The sequence below is a fragment of the Hippocampus comes genome, unplaced genomic scaffold (genome assembly GCF_001891065.2).
Source record: "Hippocampus comes isolate QL1 unplaced genomic scaffold, H_comes_QL1_v1.1 scaffold568, whole genome shotgun sequence".
In the NCBI taxonomy this organism is placed as follows: domain Eukaryota; kingdom Metazoa; phylum Chordata; class Actinopteri; order Syngnathiformes; family Syngnathidae; genus Hippocampus; species Hippocampus comes.
Window position 1 is genome coordinate 97,917 of NW_017842052.1, and position 16,386 is coordinate 114,302.

A 16,386-nucleotide genomic window follows, 5' to 3' on the forward strand; every position below is an offset into this window, starting at 1 on the left:
TCTGTCTGTCTGTCTGTCTGTCTGTCTGTCTGTCTGTCTGTCTGTCTGTCTGTCTGTCTGTCTATCTATCTATCTATCTATCTATCTGTCTGTCTGTCTGTCTGTCTGTCTGTCTGTCTGTCTGTCTGTCTGTCTGTCTGTCTGTCTGTCTAGCTAGCTAGCTGTCTAGCTAGCTGTCTATCTGCGTGTATCGAGCTATCTATCTGTCTGTCTGTCCGTAGCAGTAAATCATTTTGCACAATAGGCAACAAGATAGTATAAAACTGCAGCTCGTCTATGCTTCAGGTCAAGGCATCGATTGTATATTTTAATTAGAAGGTAACATTATTTATGATTGTATAATTCTTTCAACTCTTTTATCATTTTATGTACAGCAGTTGTTATGAATTGAGTTTTAAATCAATAATACATGACATTGTAATCAAGAAAAGCCTGAAAAAAAATAAATCGATTAAGCAAAGATAACATTCGAAGAATATCAGAGTGCCGCATCACTTGTGAGCTATTTTTAGAACAGGCCCGGGGGGTCACTCATGTGGTCCTTGTGGACGGCCTAGTGCCCTCGATTGACAAGCTGCCACTGATAGTACTTGTGAATCTCATCATTATCCCAACATCAAACTGCGATGCTGATGTTTTGATTTTATTACACAATGACTGCAAAGGGCCGCTTTGCCGCATTTTCAAGTCAGCCCACTCGACTTGTTTCTCCCCGCATGTTGGAGGGAAACGGTGGAGGACGGGGAGGGGAGGGGTCTTTCATCGGTGACAGTGAGGCTGACGACACCGACGAGGGCAAGACCATTGTCATTATTCGCAGGCGGCGGGCCTGACATCAAGGCCACTTAGCGCAGACGAGCAGGCGTCAGAACAAAAGACAGACGTCTGCTTGAGGGTCGAAAAACCACTCGGTAAACAAAGCTATTGTCTGTGAAATCAGCCTTTACGAGGACACGTTGACTGTTGGAGTGAGACGAAATCCAGCCATTTTGCTCAAGTAGTGGGTGTGAGTGTTCATTTCAAGGTTGTGAGGAAAGCCATCACATTGGCCCCGGTTGTGATTGGGAGCCGAGGCCGGATGGATGAGGAGGCAGCCGCAAATCCGCAAATCTTGAGGCAACATTGCGCTCCAGGACCTTTGAGCGTGTCTCACTGACAAATTCACTCACTTGGATGCGGCTACACTCAACAAGTGCCTTCTAAAGCACTGTGGTCCCAAATGCTTGGCACATTTATTTTACTGTAGTTATTGTTGTTGCCTGCCCTACCCTCAGCCAAAACTGACCGCACTTTGTCAGGCCTCTAACATAAGACCTTCCCAACTTGGGTGTCCCTGTGAAGGCCAGCTTCTGTTGGTGTAGCTCTGAGGGTCACTGAGGCACTCAAACCTGCTGACCTCGATAAGGTGTCAATCCCTCAAAGGATGTTTTTTTTTTTTTTATAATACCCTTAGGAGGATGTTTTTGAATTTTTTTTCATATTTTTTAATTTGTTATAATACCCTTAGAGGATGTTTTTATTTATTTATTTAAATCTATATATTTTAAATAAAATTAAAGAATTAAACAAAGGCCATTAGCCCAGAAAAAACAAACAAACAATTTAACTGTTACTTAGGTCTACTGGATGAGACCAAAAGGTATGTCAAAAACATGTCCAAAACAAAGACCCAGGCGTATTGGCATCCTGTCATCAACTGAAAAAAAAGAAATAAGCAAGGCATTACGACAGTAAGAAGTGGTGCGGTGGAGAGAGGCATGAGATCATAAAAATATGTGAAGTATAATATATTTGGGGGAATTTAGTTTGGGGGGGGCACATTTTATTTGCTCCTGCCTAGACCCCCCCTGCTGTGGCCGCAAACGAACGTTGGTCTGTGCGTACCCTGCGATTGGCTGGCAACGAGTTGAGGGTGTCCCCCGCTTACTGCCCGAAGACGGCCGGGATGGGCTCCAGCACGCCCGCGACCCTCGTGAGGACAAGCGGCTCGGATAACGGATCGATGCATGAATTTCACCAGGGTCATTATCGTCCATTCATCTTTTCATCAATTTCTTGCAGCAAAGTGGATCTGTTGCTGGTGGACCAGCGAGAGGTGTGGGCCGCAGAGGAAGGCTGGCTCATCTTTGACCTGACCGCCACCAGTAATCTTTGGCTGGCCAACCCTGATCACAACCTTGGCCTGCAACTGGTCCTGGAAGACAACCATGGTCAGTCAACATGAGACATTATTGACCACACACAAAGTTTGCTTACTGCGTCACACGATGTTCATGTGCTCAAGACCACTGGAAGTCATCGGCCCTGTCATTTGCCCGTCAAAACAGACAAGGAATTTGTTTGTCAGTTGGAGACTAGGGCTTATTAAAGCCGAAAAGCAAAAAGCTCCAAAACCCCCATTGCTCCCCCTGTTGCTCACTCCATTCCACTGCAGGCTTTAGGAGGACCCCTCGACTGGCCGGGTTGTTCACTGGCAGCGGAGTCCAAGAGAAGCAAGCCTTTCTGGTCGCCTTCTTTAAATCCAGCGAGGTTCGCTTTCGCCACATCCGCTCGGCCCACGGCCACAGGGGGCGCCACTCCAACCGCTCCAAGCCGCACAAGACTGTCCAAGATGCACTGAAGGCTGTCGAGGCCGCAACAGGTATCCACCTCGCACGTGCTCAATTTCGACAGTAGTTCACACCAATGAAAAAAGAAAAGAAAAAAAGAACACACTTCAGTGTCACGTCAAAGAATGACACGAATGAATTACAACAAAACATCACAATACGATGTTGTCATTTAAAAAGAGAAAAACACCTTTCGTAAAGTCATTTGATCGTATCGTGTCGTCATTTTAAGTTCTTTCACCAGCAATTTTCCAAAGGGTTAAATGACATACAGTGCATACAACGACCCCCGTTTACGTTTCCACCCCTATGACGTTCACATAATTCATTTCCCATATGCCCGTTTTGCTGACAGCGAATACCTTGGTAACGTAAACGTCATTAGAATGACTAGATTTTCCCCACAAAATAGTGAACTGCTGCTGCGACCTTATTTATGACCAAAATGCACAGCACGGGATTCCCCTCCGTTGCTGAGCAACACTCCAGATCGACTCGCTACATCGTTCTACTTCCGGAGGCACACCGCACACGGTCTGAAAGCACGTCTGGTCAACACTGTCTGCGAAGGCTGAAACTGTCTCTCACTTTGGAAAGGGAGTCTCCCAGACAAAGCTCAGCCGAGACTACGAATTGGCAAAGTCGACGATTTCGACAATCGTCAATTTCAGCAATCACAATTTCGACAGAAACGCTGTCGACGTTTGTCTCATAAAATCACGTTTTCTTCATTTTCACGTAATTGTAATTGACATGTTTAAACTGCATTGCATGTTCATGTTTTGACATCTATCAGTGTTCCTACTGTATTATACATCGTAGGTGGCGGCCATTTTATTGGAAACGACCGTTATCACGTACAGATTTGTGATGTCCCTCGAGGTACGCTGGAACGAGCTTGGACTGTGTTAAATAATTATATATTAAATATGCTTTTTACATCGATGATAGTAAGACAATGGCTAAACTAATCATACAATCACACGTAGCGAATTAAAATGCTGGCTTCTAATTAAAATACACAAAAGACAACTCTCGCGTGAAGCATACAGGAGCGATGAAAAGATTTACCAGCGTATGTTCGGTGTAAAATTATTTATGGAGTGATGACAGTGTGAAATATTTCATGGGTGAATTTTTTTATGTATAGTTTTGCTGTTCCTAGCTTAAAGCTAGCATAAATTCCCCTGTATGTTTTTGTAAAAATGTGTGATTGCTCATATCTTAACATTTCCAATGTTAGATCTCGGCATATCGAAAGATGGATGTAAGAAACGCGAGCTGTATGTCAGTTTCAGGGATTTGGGATGGCAGGTAAGGTGTACAATAATTTTACTTCTACTTGTGCTCTGTTTTACGTATGCTTTCTAGTAATGTAACTGGATATTCCTCTTTTATTGCCTTGAGGACTGGATCATTGCACCAGAGGGCTACGCGGCGTACTACTGCGAGGGCGAGTGCGCCTTCCCACTCAATTCCTACATGAACGCCACAAACCACGCCATTGTGCAAACTCTGGTCGGTCTGACGACGGCCGCTTTCGCCGCAAAGGTCAGGCTCTGTGACAAAGCGCGTCAATTGATTGCTGTGTCTTCTCAACGCAGGTGCACTTTATCAACCCGGGAACGGTGCCCAAGCCCTGCTGCGCTCCCACGCAACTCCACGGCATCTCCGTCCTCTACTTTGACGACAGCTCCAACGTCATCCTAAAGAAGTACCGCAACATGGTGGTCAGAGCCTGCGGCTGCCACTGACCGCTGCTCGTCCATTATACAGCATGAGTTCATTTAGGAGGGATGTTTACAAAAAAAAAAAAAAAAAGGGGGAGGAAGCAAGAAATGGTTTACTCTCTATGTCAGGGAGGAGGCTTTTATCTGTGGGACTGTATTTATGACCAGCAGCTGACCATCGGTTACACAAAAAGGGGATTTCAAACTGCTTATTGGCATGCATTTCAGTGCAGCTCTGGAAGCCCCGCGACCAAAGTTTTGCCCAGTGAGACTGAGTAACGTGTCGATGTTCGGCGACCTGTCTGCCGAGGTGAGGAATGGCAGCCGAGACTGTAAATCATCTTTGGACCTGAATGAAAGCTTCAGTTCCTTTGTTGCCTATTTATATCCGCTTATGAAAGAGTGACCATCTTGCGAATGAATTTTCACATGACGTTTTGCACCGTCTCCCATAGCGCAGATGGCAGCGGCTATGCGTCTGCTCTGTCCATTGTCACGTTTCCTTAGAAGTCTAATAAACACGAAAAAGGTACAGCTGGAAGCTATGATCTTGTTGTGTGTGTGTGTGCGTGCGTGTGTGCGTGTGTCTTGATCACTAACTCCCAACACAAGAGTCGTTAGCAAGGAGATGTTAAAACTCGTGTGCTTGGTTTAGGATTACAATATGAGCACTGCTTGGTGAGCCATCGTCGTCACACAAAATCCTCTTCCTTGCTCCTGAACATCTTATTCTGGTCTCATCATTTTCCAGACACGCTGCCCCACGAGGCTCTTTTGACTTGAAATTGGCCGTCGGTGTATCTTTTGTGCGTGACTGACTCTCGAAACTCTCGGGGTGACAGGTGAGCAGTCTCCCTAAATCACCCCGGAAAGGCCGCAGGTGACCCGTGACCCTTTGAGCGCAAGAGAACAAGGCTGGATGGATGGTTGCAAAGCAGCTTGCAAAGGTCTACACAAGGGGGTGGTGTTGTTCTTTTTGGAATTGGAGGATTCAGTCCTGAGCTCACGCTGATGCACTTACAGGCCGGAGGAGTTCAGAAATGAACAGAAACCGTTTTTTTCCGGTTCCGTTGGATTACCCGATGGGAAACCACGGTAACTAATTTTGGGTTCATTATGGGAACCCATTTTTCTGTTTTGACTGATATTCATCATCAAGACTTCTGATACTCAAAAGTATAATTAATATTTAAAGGGTAAATGAAAACTATGCATGAACAATGAACATAATTACATCAGAAGATTTGCACTCCAGGTTTATTCAATAAAATAAATGGATAAAAATATATTGTGTCACTTTTATTGTACTCATATGGCATCATCAAGTATCAAGTACAACTTTATTGTCAAATGTGCTGTACAGCACAGATGAAATTTCTATCCTCTCAAGACAACATACAACAAGAGGATCATAAATACAGCAAAATCGGAGTTGACCTTACTCTTCCTCCGCGTGTTCGTTAATTTCGGACGATGAGGATGTTGGTTATTCAAATACAGGCTAGAGGTCATGACCTTTCTTTAATACAACTAATGACAAAATGACCAATAGGTGTGCCGCTGCAGGTGGAGCCCTACGGTGCCACCTGTTGGTCACAAACAGAACCGTGACAAATATTGTTTGTTTCATGCTGATGCATTTTGGTCACTGTTCCAACAGGACATATTCTGCACCTTTTTTCCCTCCAGGTCCATAAATATTTGATTTCATTCCTTTCAAATGCTCGATACAATTGTTGCACTCGGTCCTCGCCAGCTTCAGTGGCAGCAGGTGTTTTTGTTTTTTAAATGTTTTCTTTCAGACAGATGCGGAAACAAGTCCCTAAACTGGTTTATGAGGAGGCCTACTACGATTTGAACGCAATCTGTTTTGTATGGATATTAGTCTCACAAAAAATTACGTGCATTTTTTTGGAGGGGGGGGGCACATGCAAAGTGTATTCGTGTTACTCAGTTGATCTTGAGAGCATGGTTAAAGAGCTGGAGAAAGGAGGGGAAAAAAACAACAGAGAGAGAAAGGAGAAGCGGGTCCGGTGCTGCAAGACGAGAATAACTCTGAGTCTCTTCACGGTATTTTCCACTTGATGACATAAAATCCCTCTTATCAATCCCTTCCTGCTGCTCAGCCCCTCCCTGCCTCCTCGCTGTCATTGGTCAGCTGATGGGACTTCACAAAGCCCCAAACTTGTTTCCCACCCACCCCGTCCGACGGGCTCGCAATCCACTGAGGAGAAAAAGGGAAAAGATTTCACCGTGGCAGTCGGCATCGATTGCTCTGGGACGCAGAGGCAGTGGGAGATGATCGGCACCCTCTCTGCTGAACGCCGGCAGGGCTAAGACAGCGTCAGCATCATCGATATCATGAGCTCCTCATCGGGCAGCCTTCGCAGCCAACGCCTGCCTCGTAAGTCATTCTTTCAACTTCTCAGCCTCGGAAGGACGCAATTCTTCCGTGGAAGGGCTTGGGATGAGCTGGGTGGCGGTTCTTTTAGCAGGGAGGCGGTGTTTTTCAATGTCAGGGTGTGAAGGAGTCCTTGCCTCAAAATACAGAGTGAGTGACAACTTCTGCACGTGGGGGCGATGTTTGTGTTCATGACAAAAAAAAGTGATACAAAAAAAAACATTTCTGCAATCCATTCATCAGAATAACATGACTTAGCTTTTTGTCAACCCATCCTGTGCACATTTAGCCCCTCGTGGTAAATTTCTACTTTTGCGGTCATGACGGCGAACTCGATGTCCTTGCGACAACATCGGATTTGATCACGCGTGTGAAGCGGTTCAGGGAGAGGGACGTGATTGTGCGAGGCGGCGTGACAGCTCATCCCGTGCGTTGAAGAGCCACAGCTGCGTTGACGCCGCTTGAAGTGACGCCACTGAAGAGTGTGGACCGGCAGCTCAGACCAGACAGGAATGGTGAATCATCAGCCTGAGTAATGTTCGCTAATTCCATGTGAATAGGTCACCCCACCCCCATCCGTGACCTCCTATTTCTAATGGGATTACGGGATGCCATCAGAGTGCCTTGGTTTTGTTCCTCAAACACGCCCCCTCGGTGAGGACTGACACAGGCCTGAGAGTGAACTTGTGCGATTAGACAAGGCTAAAAAGGATCAGGCCGCGACTCCACCGAGCAGTCGACCATCTGCCACACTGTTCCAAGTCTCCGTACTTGACCTGGCTGCGTCCTCGTTATTGTGGGAACATGTGAAGGAGCTGCACTTGGGCGTGTTGTCGAAGGAAGTTTTGCCAGCTGCTGTAAAATATTTCGGAGTATGCTGTCAGGAGGAGGGGGCGGAGGGGAGTGTGGGGGGGAGGGGGGGAGATTTTAACAGTAGAAGAGCACATTGTTTCTTCAGACTTGTGTCCGTAAGTATTTGAACAATTATACTGTGTCACGTTAGGAGCGGAATTGGGACCCAGAAGCAGACATGAATCGGAAGTCGAAAGTAAAGGCCTTTTTCGACAAAAATACAAAGTAACTACAGAGGGAAGGGCTAGAGGCAGAAGACGCAGAAGAAAGTTGACACTCTGACCGGTAAATGGCTCGACGTGCTGACACTGTTGTCACCACAGTGACTGGTTGTTCCTTGATGAATCAATTGTAGTTGCGGTTGCTATGCAGTCGCTGCGGGCCTTCATGATGTCACCATTATTACGTCATACGGGCCTGATGTCTTGCACTATATAAGCTTGGATTACTCAGTGGCATGCCTGTCAGTATGTCGACCTTGAGTTTCAGCTTTCTTCTGTTTTCTGCATTCAGCCCTGCTCATTGTAGTTACTGTGTATTTTCGTCAATTTTCACCTTTCAACTTCCGAGTCATGTCTGCATCTGGGTCCAAATGCCTCTCCTCACGTGACATACCCAGTCGTATGATTTTGCCTTGAGACGCCACCAAAGTGGATCTGAAAGGCACATTTTCAATGGGAACTTAAAAAAGTCTCTCCACTTTAATTGCTCACCATGACTCATGACGGCCTCGTGAGTGCATTGGCCCCGAAAGGAAACAGCCATCTGTTAAAAAAAAAAAAAAGAATGAAAGGAGAAAAAAAAAGAGTCACTGCTTCTGTTATTGTTGACTGGCCTGACTTGGTGATGACGTTTTCTGTCTCACTGCACGGCACTAAAAACAGCTTGAAAGGAATAAAGTCCAATTCCACGCTTGCTGTCAAGCCTTTACACTTATCTCATAAAGTTGCTGAAGGTATTCCCCCCCTCCCCCCCAACACTAAAATATCTGTGACGATTAGGACAGTATTTGGGGTTTCCCAAGCTTCAGCCAAACTGTCTGTTTACAGAAACGGGCCCTTGAGATCGCACAAGTCCTTAGTGAACCAGTCAGTCTGGATAAGTGGATTTGGAACTGCAGCTAAAACAGCGGATGTGGCTCTCCGGGGCTTGCGGAGGGCAGCGGGGCAAGACGATGACCTACAAACGGTCCTAAATTAGGTTGGCCATTTGGTGCAGGGAAAAATCTTGACGGCTAACACTGTCTGGATGTAGTTGCTGGGCTGTGGAAAAGCGGGCTGAAAGGTATCTGGTGCGTGACGTGACCCTTGACGGAACCCCTGCAGTCATTGTGAATAAAATACCGCAAGTCACTCATGTTGGACAATCTGTTTTTGTTCACGCCCTTGAAAAAGGGGGACGCACGTGCTGGCGCGACCTCACTTGGTTACACCGAACCAGAGATGGGCAATGAAGAAAGTATTTCATTTTACGTGGGCATGATGCTTTTAATCATTTGCAGACAATTTGTTCACAAACTCTTGTGTCTCCCACAAGAGTTTGCCTTCACGAAGTAGGAACAAAAAAAAAAAAGAGAACGGTTTTGATTCTCCACTCTGAGAAAGTCAAAAGAAAGTCAAAGAGGTTCGATTGATTCATGCTGCACTCCACCTTGAGTGGTTTCCTCCAACTTGGTTCGTGCCGGGACAATCCAGGTCACTTCTCTTCACTTTTATGCAACTCCGAATCAGCTCCCCCTTGAATTGGTTGTCCGGCTTTTTGTGCAAAGGCAGAATGTCGCGCTGACATGTCTTTCTGCCTGTTCCTGTCACTCCGCATTTGCAGCTGGTCCCGAGTCCTCGTCAATGACCTTCTCTTTCTCTACTCCCAAAGCGCATGCTGAGGGAAGAGAAAGGCCACAGAGGAAACATCGCAAAAAGGATCAGCCATACATGAAGGAGAGAATGACAACAGAAAGATGCATGCAAAGAGAAGAAATTAGACGGCAAGGAAAAAAAGCGAAAAGGGGAGCTAATCAATAAGGCTATCAAACAAAATGCAAAAAGAAAGACTAATAAGATGGATAGCGATGGATGTTTAGTGAACAGTATAGTATGTTAATCTGTCAATTACTAAATGTATGTGGATTATATTGTCTTTGATACATCATCTATTTTATTGCAATGTTCAGAAAATATTTATCTCACATTCGATCAAAACGACTGAACTATCCAGAGCCCTAAACCTGACATATGGGGAAAAAAAAATACTTTGTGCACACTCTGTAACTATTATGTACGCATGAGGAACTACTTTGTGGGCACAAACTACGACTTGGTGCGCATGGACAACTACACGGTGTGCATAAAATAGTTACCAAGTGCGCACGAAGTCGTTGGAAGTTCGCCGAGACTGGCATTCCTTCGGCAGTTCACTTTTCACGTCAACGTCTCCCCCTTCTGGTCGTCGACGGTTTGCACTTGTGCTGCTGTGGGCTTCGGTGGACATTTGGAAGAATGACATTCTATGATCGGACGGAGTCCACTTCTTTCATGCCGTAGACATGCCGGTTGTGGTGTATTAACCACATTAGTTGTTTGTATGTTGTTTGGATGCACAGACTTCCCGCACCTTGTATTGCCATCGACTGCGCATGCGTGGAATGTTACGAAATGTTTAAAGCTCCTTCCCCACGTTGCTGATGGTGGAACTCACGGTCAAATATATATACTGTAATAGAAAACGCGTGTGTCTACCTCGTCATTCAAGACAGGGCCTCGCCTAATTGTACAGAGTAAAAAAAATAAATAAACTCATCATGAATATGCAAAACTCTTCTAAATTTCAAACCCAATAACGTCCCTGATATCATCGTCATGATTGCTGTGCAGCAGAGGCACATTTCCCGATCTAAATACACGGGCGAGCACTTCGGTACCGATTTGAGTTGCTGGCCACCGGAGTGATGAAATCCACGCTTGTGATGGATTGCAGTCCATCCTAAAATGATATTGCATCGGTTAACCGGAATCCCCTGCCGTCTACCTTCATGTCTGCATTTCCAGCGGAGGCCGAACGAGGTCAGAGGATTCCAGATACGGACGCGGGCCACCATCTGAAAGGAAGAGAGAGGCAGCGCTTCTTCGAGGAAGTCTTCCAACACGATGTGGACGTCTACCTGTCCTCGGCGCACCTTTCTCTTCGAGATTACACGAGACGTGAGCTGGAATGGCAAAAAAAAAAAAAGGTTCTATGCACTGACATGTCCACTCCTAACTTCCGCTCTCTTGGTAGCACCTATCGGTAGCATCTCATCGATGGAAGTCAATGTGGACATGCTGGAACAGATGGAGCTGATTGACATCCCTGACCAGGAGGCTTTGGAAGTCTTCTTGAGCGCCGGAGGAGAAGACAATGCCCTGAACTCCACGGCATCAGGTAATGGACTTGGATTTGCTGAATGTGACGATGCAAATGCACCGCTCACCTTTAGTTCTTCAAACTTAAAGCCAACGGAAACAACAACGCAGAGGGAGTCATCGCGAATGGACTCCTTCGACATGTCCTTGAGGGTCTTGACTCCAAATCCCGCGTTTCGTCCACTTCTTCAAATTCTTCTTCTGACAGCCAGATGAACAACGCCAATCCAGGTGACCCTTGTGGAGTCATTTCCCAAGATTGCGTCTCATGTACCAACAGCGTCAACAGAATAGCGGCGCCGCCACCACCAGAGACCGCGGAGGAAAGTCTGACTTGAGCGTCTATGTAGGCAGTAGGCTCCCCTCATCAGATCGCCACCCGCAGCCATGAAAACTGTCACTCGACCCCGCAGACGTCACTGTCCCAATCTTTGGACTGCTGTAGGCGAGTTTTATGGGTGTATTTTGGAGGTCGGAACGATGGACTGTGAACACCGACTGGTTTGACCCGTTGCTTCAGATCATGAAACGCGGTCATAAAATGTCACCCCTATTGAACTCGTTTTATGTATGATGACAATTTTGTTTTCTACGGCATTAATGCAGCAGGGAACCGCAAATGAACAATACACGGCTAGCTCTGTTAAAGTAACATTTCTCCCCCAATTAAAATTTTCAGATTTTGCTAATCGTGTTCTTTGTTGTCAGCAAAGAACACCACCCCCCCTATTTTTCTGCTTGGGGCAGAGGCTTCTCTTGCTCCAGTCGCTGACAGGTGATGAGCTGCACTGCCACATCGATGGCGGCGACCGTGATCAAGTCTGAGATGGAGAGCATCGTTCCTTATGCGGCAAAATCTGGTTGAGCGTCTAGCGTGGATTTGCAACGCAGCTTCATCATAAATCCCATCCAGTGGCAATTGTGTGCAAATTGGAAGAGAATGTGTCTTGTGCAGAGTGATTTCAAAACAAATGCGCAGCTTAATCCCATTTAATTGCAACTGCTACACTTGTTTCACAAACATTATCGGTTGGAGAAAACAAAGTCCAGTCGACTATCCATTCCACTTGAGAATAACCTTTCAGACCAGTTTGGATGGCTGCGGACAGTCAAGCGCAGGAAAAAAAAAACCCAAAACATTCAGACAAAATTAAATTGCATGCCCGATACTCTGTTGCAGGACATGTCTGGCATTGCTTGCTCAACTACAAATGAACACATTCCTTTGGTATGCGGCTGCTGGAATAAAAAATAAACTTCTCTCCCGTTTTACATTCTAGAAAATGTACAGTATTCCCGTAAATACAGAGTAAAGAAAAAAAAACGTACTTTGAATGCTTCAAATTGAAAAAGGAGGAGGCACTTCTTAAATGAGTAGAAAACTACAACCTCTATTTACAGAACATAAATGTCAAAACTTTCACACTCTGCCGCCATCAATTTTGGGGAGGGGTCGCTGTTCAGCTTTTTTCAGCCCTTTGCGGCCCCGCCCCCGGAATCCTCTGCCTCTCAGGAATCGCCCCTGTACGCCGAAAGTCTCCAGGTTCAACTTTTTCTCCTCTGCCCACGTGGTCCTCCTGAAGACGCTCACAAACGATGACCACATCAATTTGATACGCGGTGCGAGAGGAGGGGGTTGGGGGAGACCCCATCCTCACCTGGGCTTCATGTCTGCAGAGATGTTGTCAAAGAAGCCCTTACTCTTGTCGTAGTACTTCTCACCGGGCGTGTCCTCCTCCTGTGTACGCGCGCTCTCAGGGGCCTCCAATGAGGAGGCCTGAACTGTGGCGAGGAGATCGAAACGGATCAACATTTGCTTCGTATGAATATTATTGAACTTCTACAGTGAATCTCTTCGTGGGGGAATCGGGGCAGAGTCCTGCCACGCTACGCGAAAAATCATTGTCAAGCTCAAAATAGGTTTAGACTAAACGGTAACTGCCAATGGAGGCCACAATAGTGCTGGGGGGGAAAAAAAAGGGAATTAAGCCCAACTCCCTTAACCACCAAGATGCCACCATCGCAATATTTCTTTGGGCTGTTGGGCGTGTCCTCCTCCTGTGTACATGCGGTCTCAGGGGCCTCCAAGGAGGAGGCCTGAACTGTGGCGAGGAGATCGAAACGGATCAACATTTGCTTCGTATGAATATTATTGAACTTCTACAGTGAATCTCTTCGTGGGGGAATCGGGGCAGAGTCCTGCCACGCTACGCGAAAAATCATTGTCAAGCTCAAAATAGGTTTAGACTAAACGGTAACTGCCAATGGAGGTCACAATGGTGCTGGGGAAAAAAAAAAAAAGGAATTTTTTCTCTCACCACATTCAACTACAAGTTCTCCCATGAGATTAATAAAACATCCACCCGTCGTCTCTCTCATGATGGACATCAAATAAGTGTTGAAAGGGCTTCGATTACCTTGCCGCAAAGCCATTTGAGCACTTGGGCGATAAGGACCATGCACCACTACGCTCATTTTCCGCGTTAGACGCAAGCGCAACTGTGCACAAGTTGACAACTGCTGGTAATAATCAATACTCCTGGTGACAGAATACGGTGAGGATTTGCATTCTGAATCATATTGCGTTTGTGGAATATGATTTAAGCAGCAAAATCCATCCTTTTTTAGCGATCTCAGAGGGTGGCCGTTTTGTCACTCACTTTCTGCCTGCTGAAAGTGACATCACAGTTAATCGGGCCACCATCGCAATATTTCTTTGGGCTGTGAGCAAAAGCGGAATAGGTCAGTTTGCAAGCCAAATAACAGGATAGGTCCCTTCCACACAAAAAATAAATAAAATGAAACACAAATGGCAAAGTTGCATACGCTTGAGCGCAAACATGCGGCAGCTCACCGTAGATGTGAAATGAACCCACCTACAACCTCCTTTGTGAGATCATCTTTAAACTGAGCGTTTGCCGATTCAAAATCAAAGTCTGACTCAAACTTCAGAGTGTTGGATTTTGAATTCTTCACAAGTAATTGGCCCCTGCTCCAGTTCCTGGACCTGCGGCTTCCTGCACAGGAACACAGACAAAAAACAAACAAACCCCAAAACAAAAACATTTGCTGTTGTTTGGAACTATGATTTGGCTAAATCTTGCAAATAGCCGAAATAGTTCGATGTTAGGTTACCTTGTTTTCGCCTTTGTTTTTTATTCTCAGTGCTTCGACCTTGCGTTTTGCTTTCACTTGGCTGGGATGCGGTTTGATCTGGAAGAAAAGCATTCGATTTACCTCAACGTAACAAGAGATTGAGATTCAGATGAGTGAGCTATCCAGTTACAAAAAAACTCTGGACCTGCGGCTTCCTGCACAGGAACACAGACAGGCGCGTGCAAGCGCACACAAAAAAACAAACAAACCCCAAAACAAAAGCATTTGCTGTTGTTTGGAACGATGATTTGGCTAAATCTTGCAAATAGCCGAGATAGTTCGATGTTAGGTTACCTTGTTTTCGCCTTTGTTTTTTATTCTCAGTGCTTCGGCCTTGTGTTTTGCTTTCACTTGGCTGGGATGCGGTTTGATCTAGAAGAAAAGCATTCGATTTAACTCAGCGTAACAAGAAATGGAGATTCAGAGGAGTGAGTGATCTAATTACAAAAAAAACCCCCAAAAATAATCTGAAATAATCTTACTGTTGGGGACATTCTCTTTCTGAACCTGGGAGACGGCGTGCTGGGCTGGACGAACAGTCTGTCTGAGCTGCTGCGGCTGAGTTGAGGATTTCCCCTTTTTCTGAGCACTGCTGGCCAAAGGAACCGTCTGAACGGCTTGCTCGACCATCGGAGCTCTTCTGGCGGGGATACCGTGGAACCCTGGAACCGCACGATAAAACTGTGACACAGACAGACGGCAGAAAGACGCGCAAGTGGATGACTACCGTACCTAGACCCTGCACTGCGCCGTACTGCTGGTTGAGGAGAGAGCCGGGAGCCAGCTGATTGTAGGTGGGCATCACGTCTTGGTAAGGGCTCCAGCGTGGCCGATATCCACCAGGGGAGCTCCCGAGAGATGACTTCCAACGGCAAAAGAGGAGACATATGGAAAGCTGAACATTTAGTCGATATCCACTATAAGCAGGCCCTGGCATGACCATGACTATAGCGAGTTATTTAATTAAAAAAAGAAACGGTCATTTAAAGAAGTCATGACAGAGTATTGGACAGCGTCATCTGGCGACCAAGCCTCACTTTGCATGGGACCATGTTCTTTTCCATGGTCCCGCCGTTGCGGTATGAATCTCTTGAGTCTAGTCGAAGCTATCCCCGATTCATGCCCCTCCACCCAGTCAAGCGTGCGCCTGTTGCCGTTAAAAAAAAAAAAAAACTTTTCGAGGATACTAGCGCACTACATTTTTTTTCTCTCACCACATTCAACTACAAGTTCTCCCATGAGATTAATAAAACATCCACCCGTCGTCTCTCTCATGATGGACATCAAATAAGTGTTGAAAGGGCTTCGATTACCTTGCCGCAAAGCCATTTGAGCACTTGGGCGATAAGGACCATGCACCACTACGCTCATTTTCCGCGTTAGACGCAAGCGCAACTGTGCACAAGTTGACAACTGCTGGTAATAATCAATACTCCTGGTGACAGAATACGGTGAGGATTTGCATTCTGAATCATATTGCGTTTGTGGAATATGATTTAAGCAGCAAAATCCATCCTTTTTTAGCGATCTCAGAGGGTGGCCGTTTTGTCACTCACTTTCTGCCTGCTGAAAGTGACATCACAGTTAATCGGGCCTCAAGTAACTGAGCAGCTGGTCTTCACTGGTCAGAGCAGTGCAAAATTAGTCTGATTTTACCTCACTTCAGTTTAAATTTAGTTATAGTTAATTGAAGGTAATAGTGGAAAAAAAAACAAAGAAAGAATCGCGCGTCTACAACTGCACTGAATTCTCCTACTCGCGGGGATCACAAAAACAAACACGTAGCTGAAAATATATAGAGGATATCAAATATTGCCCTTCGGCATTTCTTTTTAACATCTCAAACGCGCCCCATAACGATTACCCAAAGCAAGTCAAAAGAGAAACGCGAGAACACACCTGTACAATAGCAGGATCTCGAGGCAGCCCATGATGCGGTTTTGTTGGCTCGGAGACGGTGATCTCCTTTATGTCACTCCCTCGAAATATTATGTATTCATAGACTTCATCTTTTGGTGGAAGTGGGCTGCCAGCGTGCCGGTCCTCAGTCCCGTATGACTTGACTGTGACAAATGCACGCTGTCACGCGGTTGCTTCTCGAAGATCCCGGCGGCCGCGCGATACGAATTAGGCAACAACGAGGAGCTCACCTTTGGCCAAAGCAACAGTGGACCTTTCAGTGTCCACGTAGGAGAAAACCCCTTCATAACTAAACTGCGCCTTCGATATCAGGCTTATCT

The 16,386-nt window shown here is 46.0% G+C and overlaps 3 protein-coding genes across 4 annotated transcripts in view; 2 read left to right on the forward strand and 1 right to left on the reverse strand.

Moving 5' to 3' along the window:
- Positions 1-4,623, forward strand: part of LOC109509879 (bone morphogenetic protein 7-like) — a 10,136-nt gene extending 5,513 nt beyond the window's left edge. For both annotated transcript variants that reach the window (XM_019859780.1, XM_019859781.1), the window contains exons 3-7: positions 2,062-2,210; positions 2,435-2,641; positions 3,853-3,923; positions 4,017-4,127; positions 4,214-4,623. In XM_019859780.1, coding sequence (XP_019715339.1) covers positions 2,062-2,210; positions 2,435-2,641; positions 3,853-3,923; positions 4,017-4,127; positions 4,214-4,363 — 688 coding nt within the window. In that variant the 3' untranslated portion in view covers positions 4,364-4,623. The remainder of the gene's footprint in view (positions 1-2,061; positions 2,211-2,434; positions 2,642-3,852; positions 3,924-4,016; positions 4,128-4,213) is intronic.
- Positions 4,624-6,544: 1,921 nt separating this feature from the next.
- Positions 6,545-11,328, forward strand: LOC109509851 (dysbindin-like). The gene is made up of 4 exons (XM_019859713.1): positions 6,545-6,743; positions 10,637-10,789; positions 10,866-11,009; positions 11,081-11,328. Exons 1-4 carry the CDS (start codon positions 6,701-6,703, stop codon positions 11,326-11,328), a joined length of 588 nt encoding a protein of 195 aa, XP_019715272.1. The 5' UTR covers positions 6,545-6,700.
- A 636-nt stretch (positions 11,329-11,964) lies between these two features.
- The window catches only part of LOC109509881 (protein LSM14 homolog B-like), a 7,642-nt gene continuing 3,220 nt past the window's right edge, over positions 11,965-16,386 (reverse strand). The window contains exons 3-8 of the mRNA XM_019859782.1: positions 14,879-15,008; positions 14,629-14,808; positions 14,441-14,518; positions 13,867-14,007; positions 12,649-12,772; positions 11,965-12,567 (exon numbers count right to left, since the gene is read on the reverse strand). Coding sequence (XP_019715341.1) covers positions 12,411-12,567; positions 12,649-12,772; positions 13,867-14,007; positions 14,441-14,518; positions 14,629-14,808; positions 14,879-15,008 — 810 coding nt within the window. The 3' untranslated portion in view covers positions 11,965-12,410. The remainder of the gene's footprint in view (positions 12,568-12,648; positions 12,773-13,866; positions 14,008-14,440; positions 14,519-14,628; positions 14,809-14,878; positions 15,009-16,386) is intronic.

What these genes read in the sequence shown, in the direction of transcription:
- LOC109509851 (XM_019859713.1), top strand. Translation starts at nt 6,701, where the DNA reads ATGAGCTCCTCATCGGGCAGCCTTCGCAGCCAACGCCTGCCTC. An exon ending in TCTTCGAGATTACACGAGAC is followed by an intron (nt 10,790 to 10,865) that starts GTGAGCTGGAAT and finishes CTCTCTTGGTAG; the next exon opens with CACCTATCGGTAGCATCTCA. An exon ending in CCTGAACTCCACGGCATCAG is followed by an intron (nt 11,010 to 11,080) that starts GTAATGGACTTG and finishes TCAAACTTAAAG; the next exon opens with CCAACGGAAACAACAACGCA.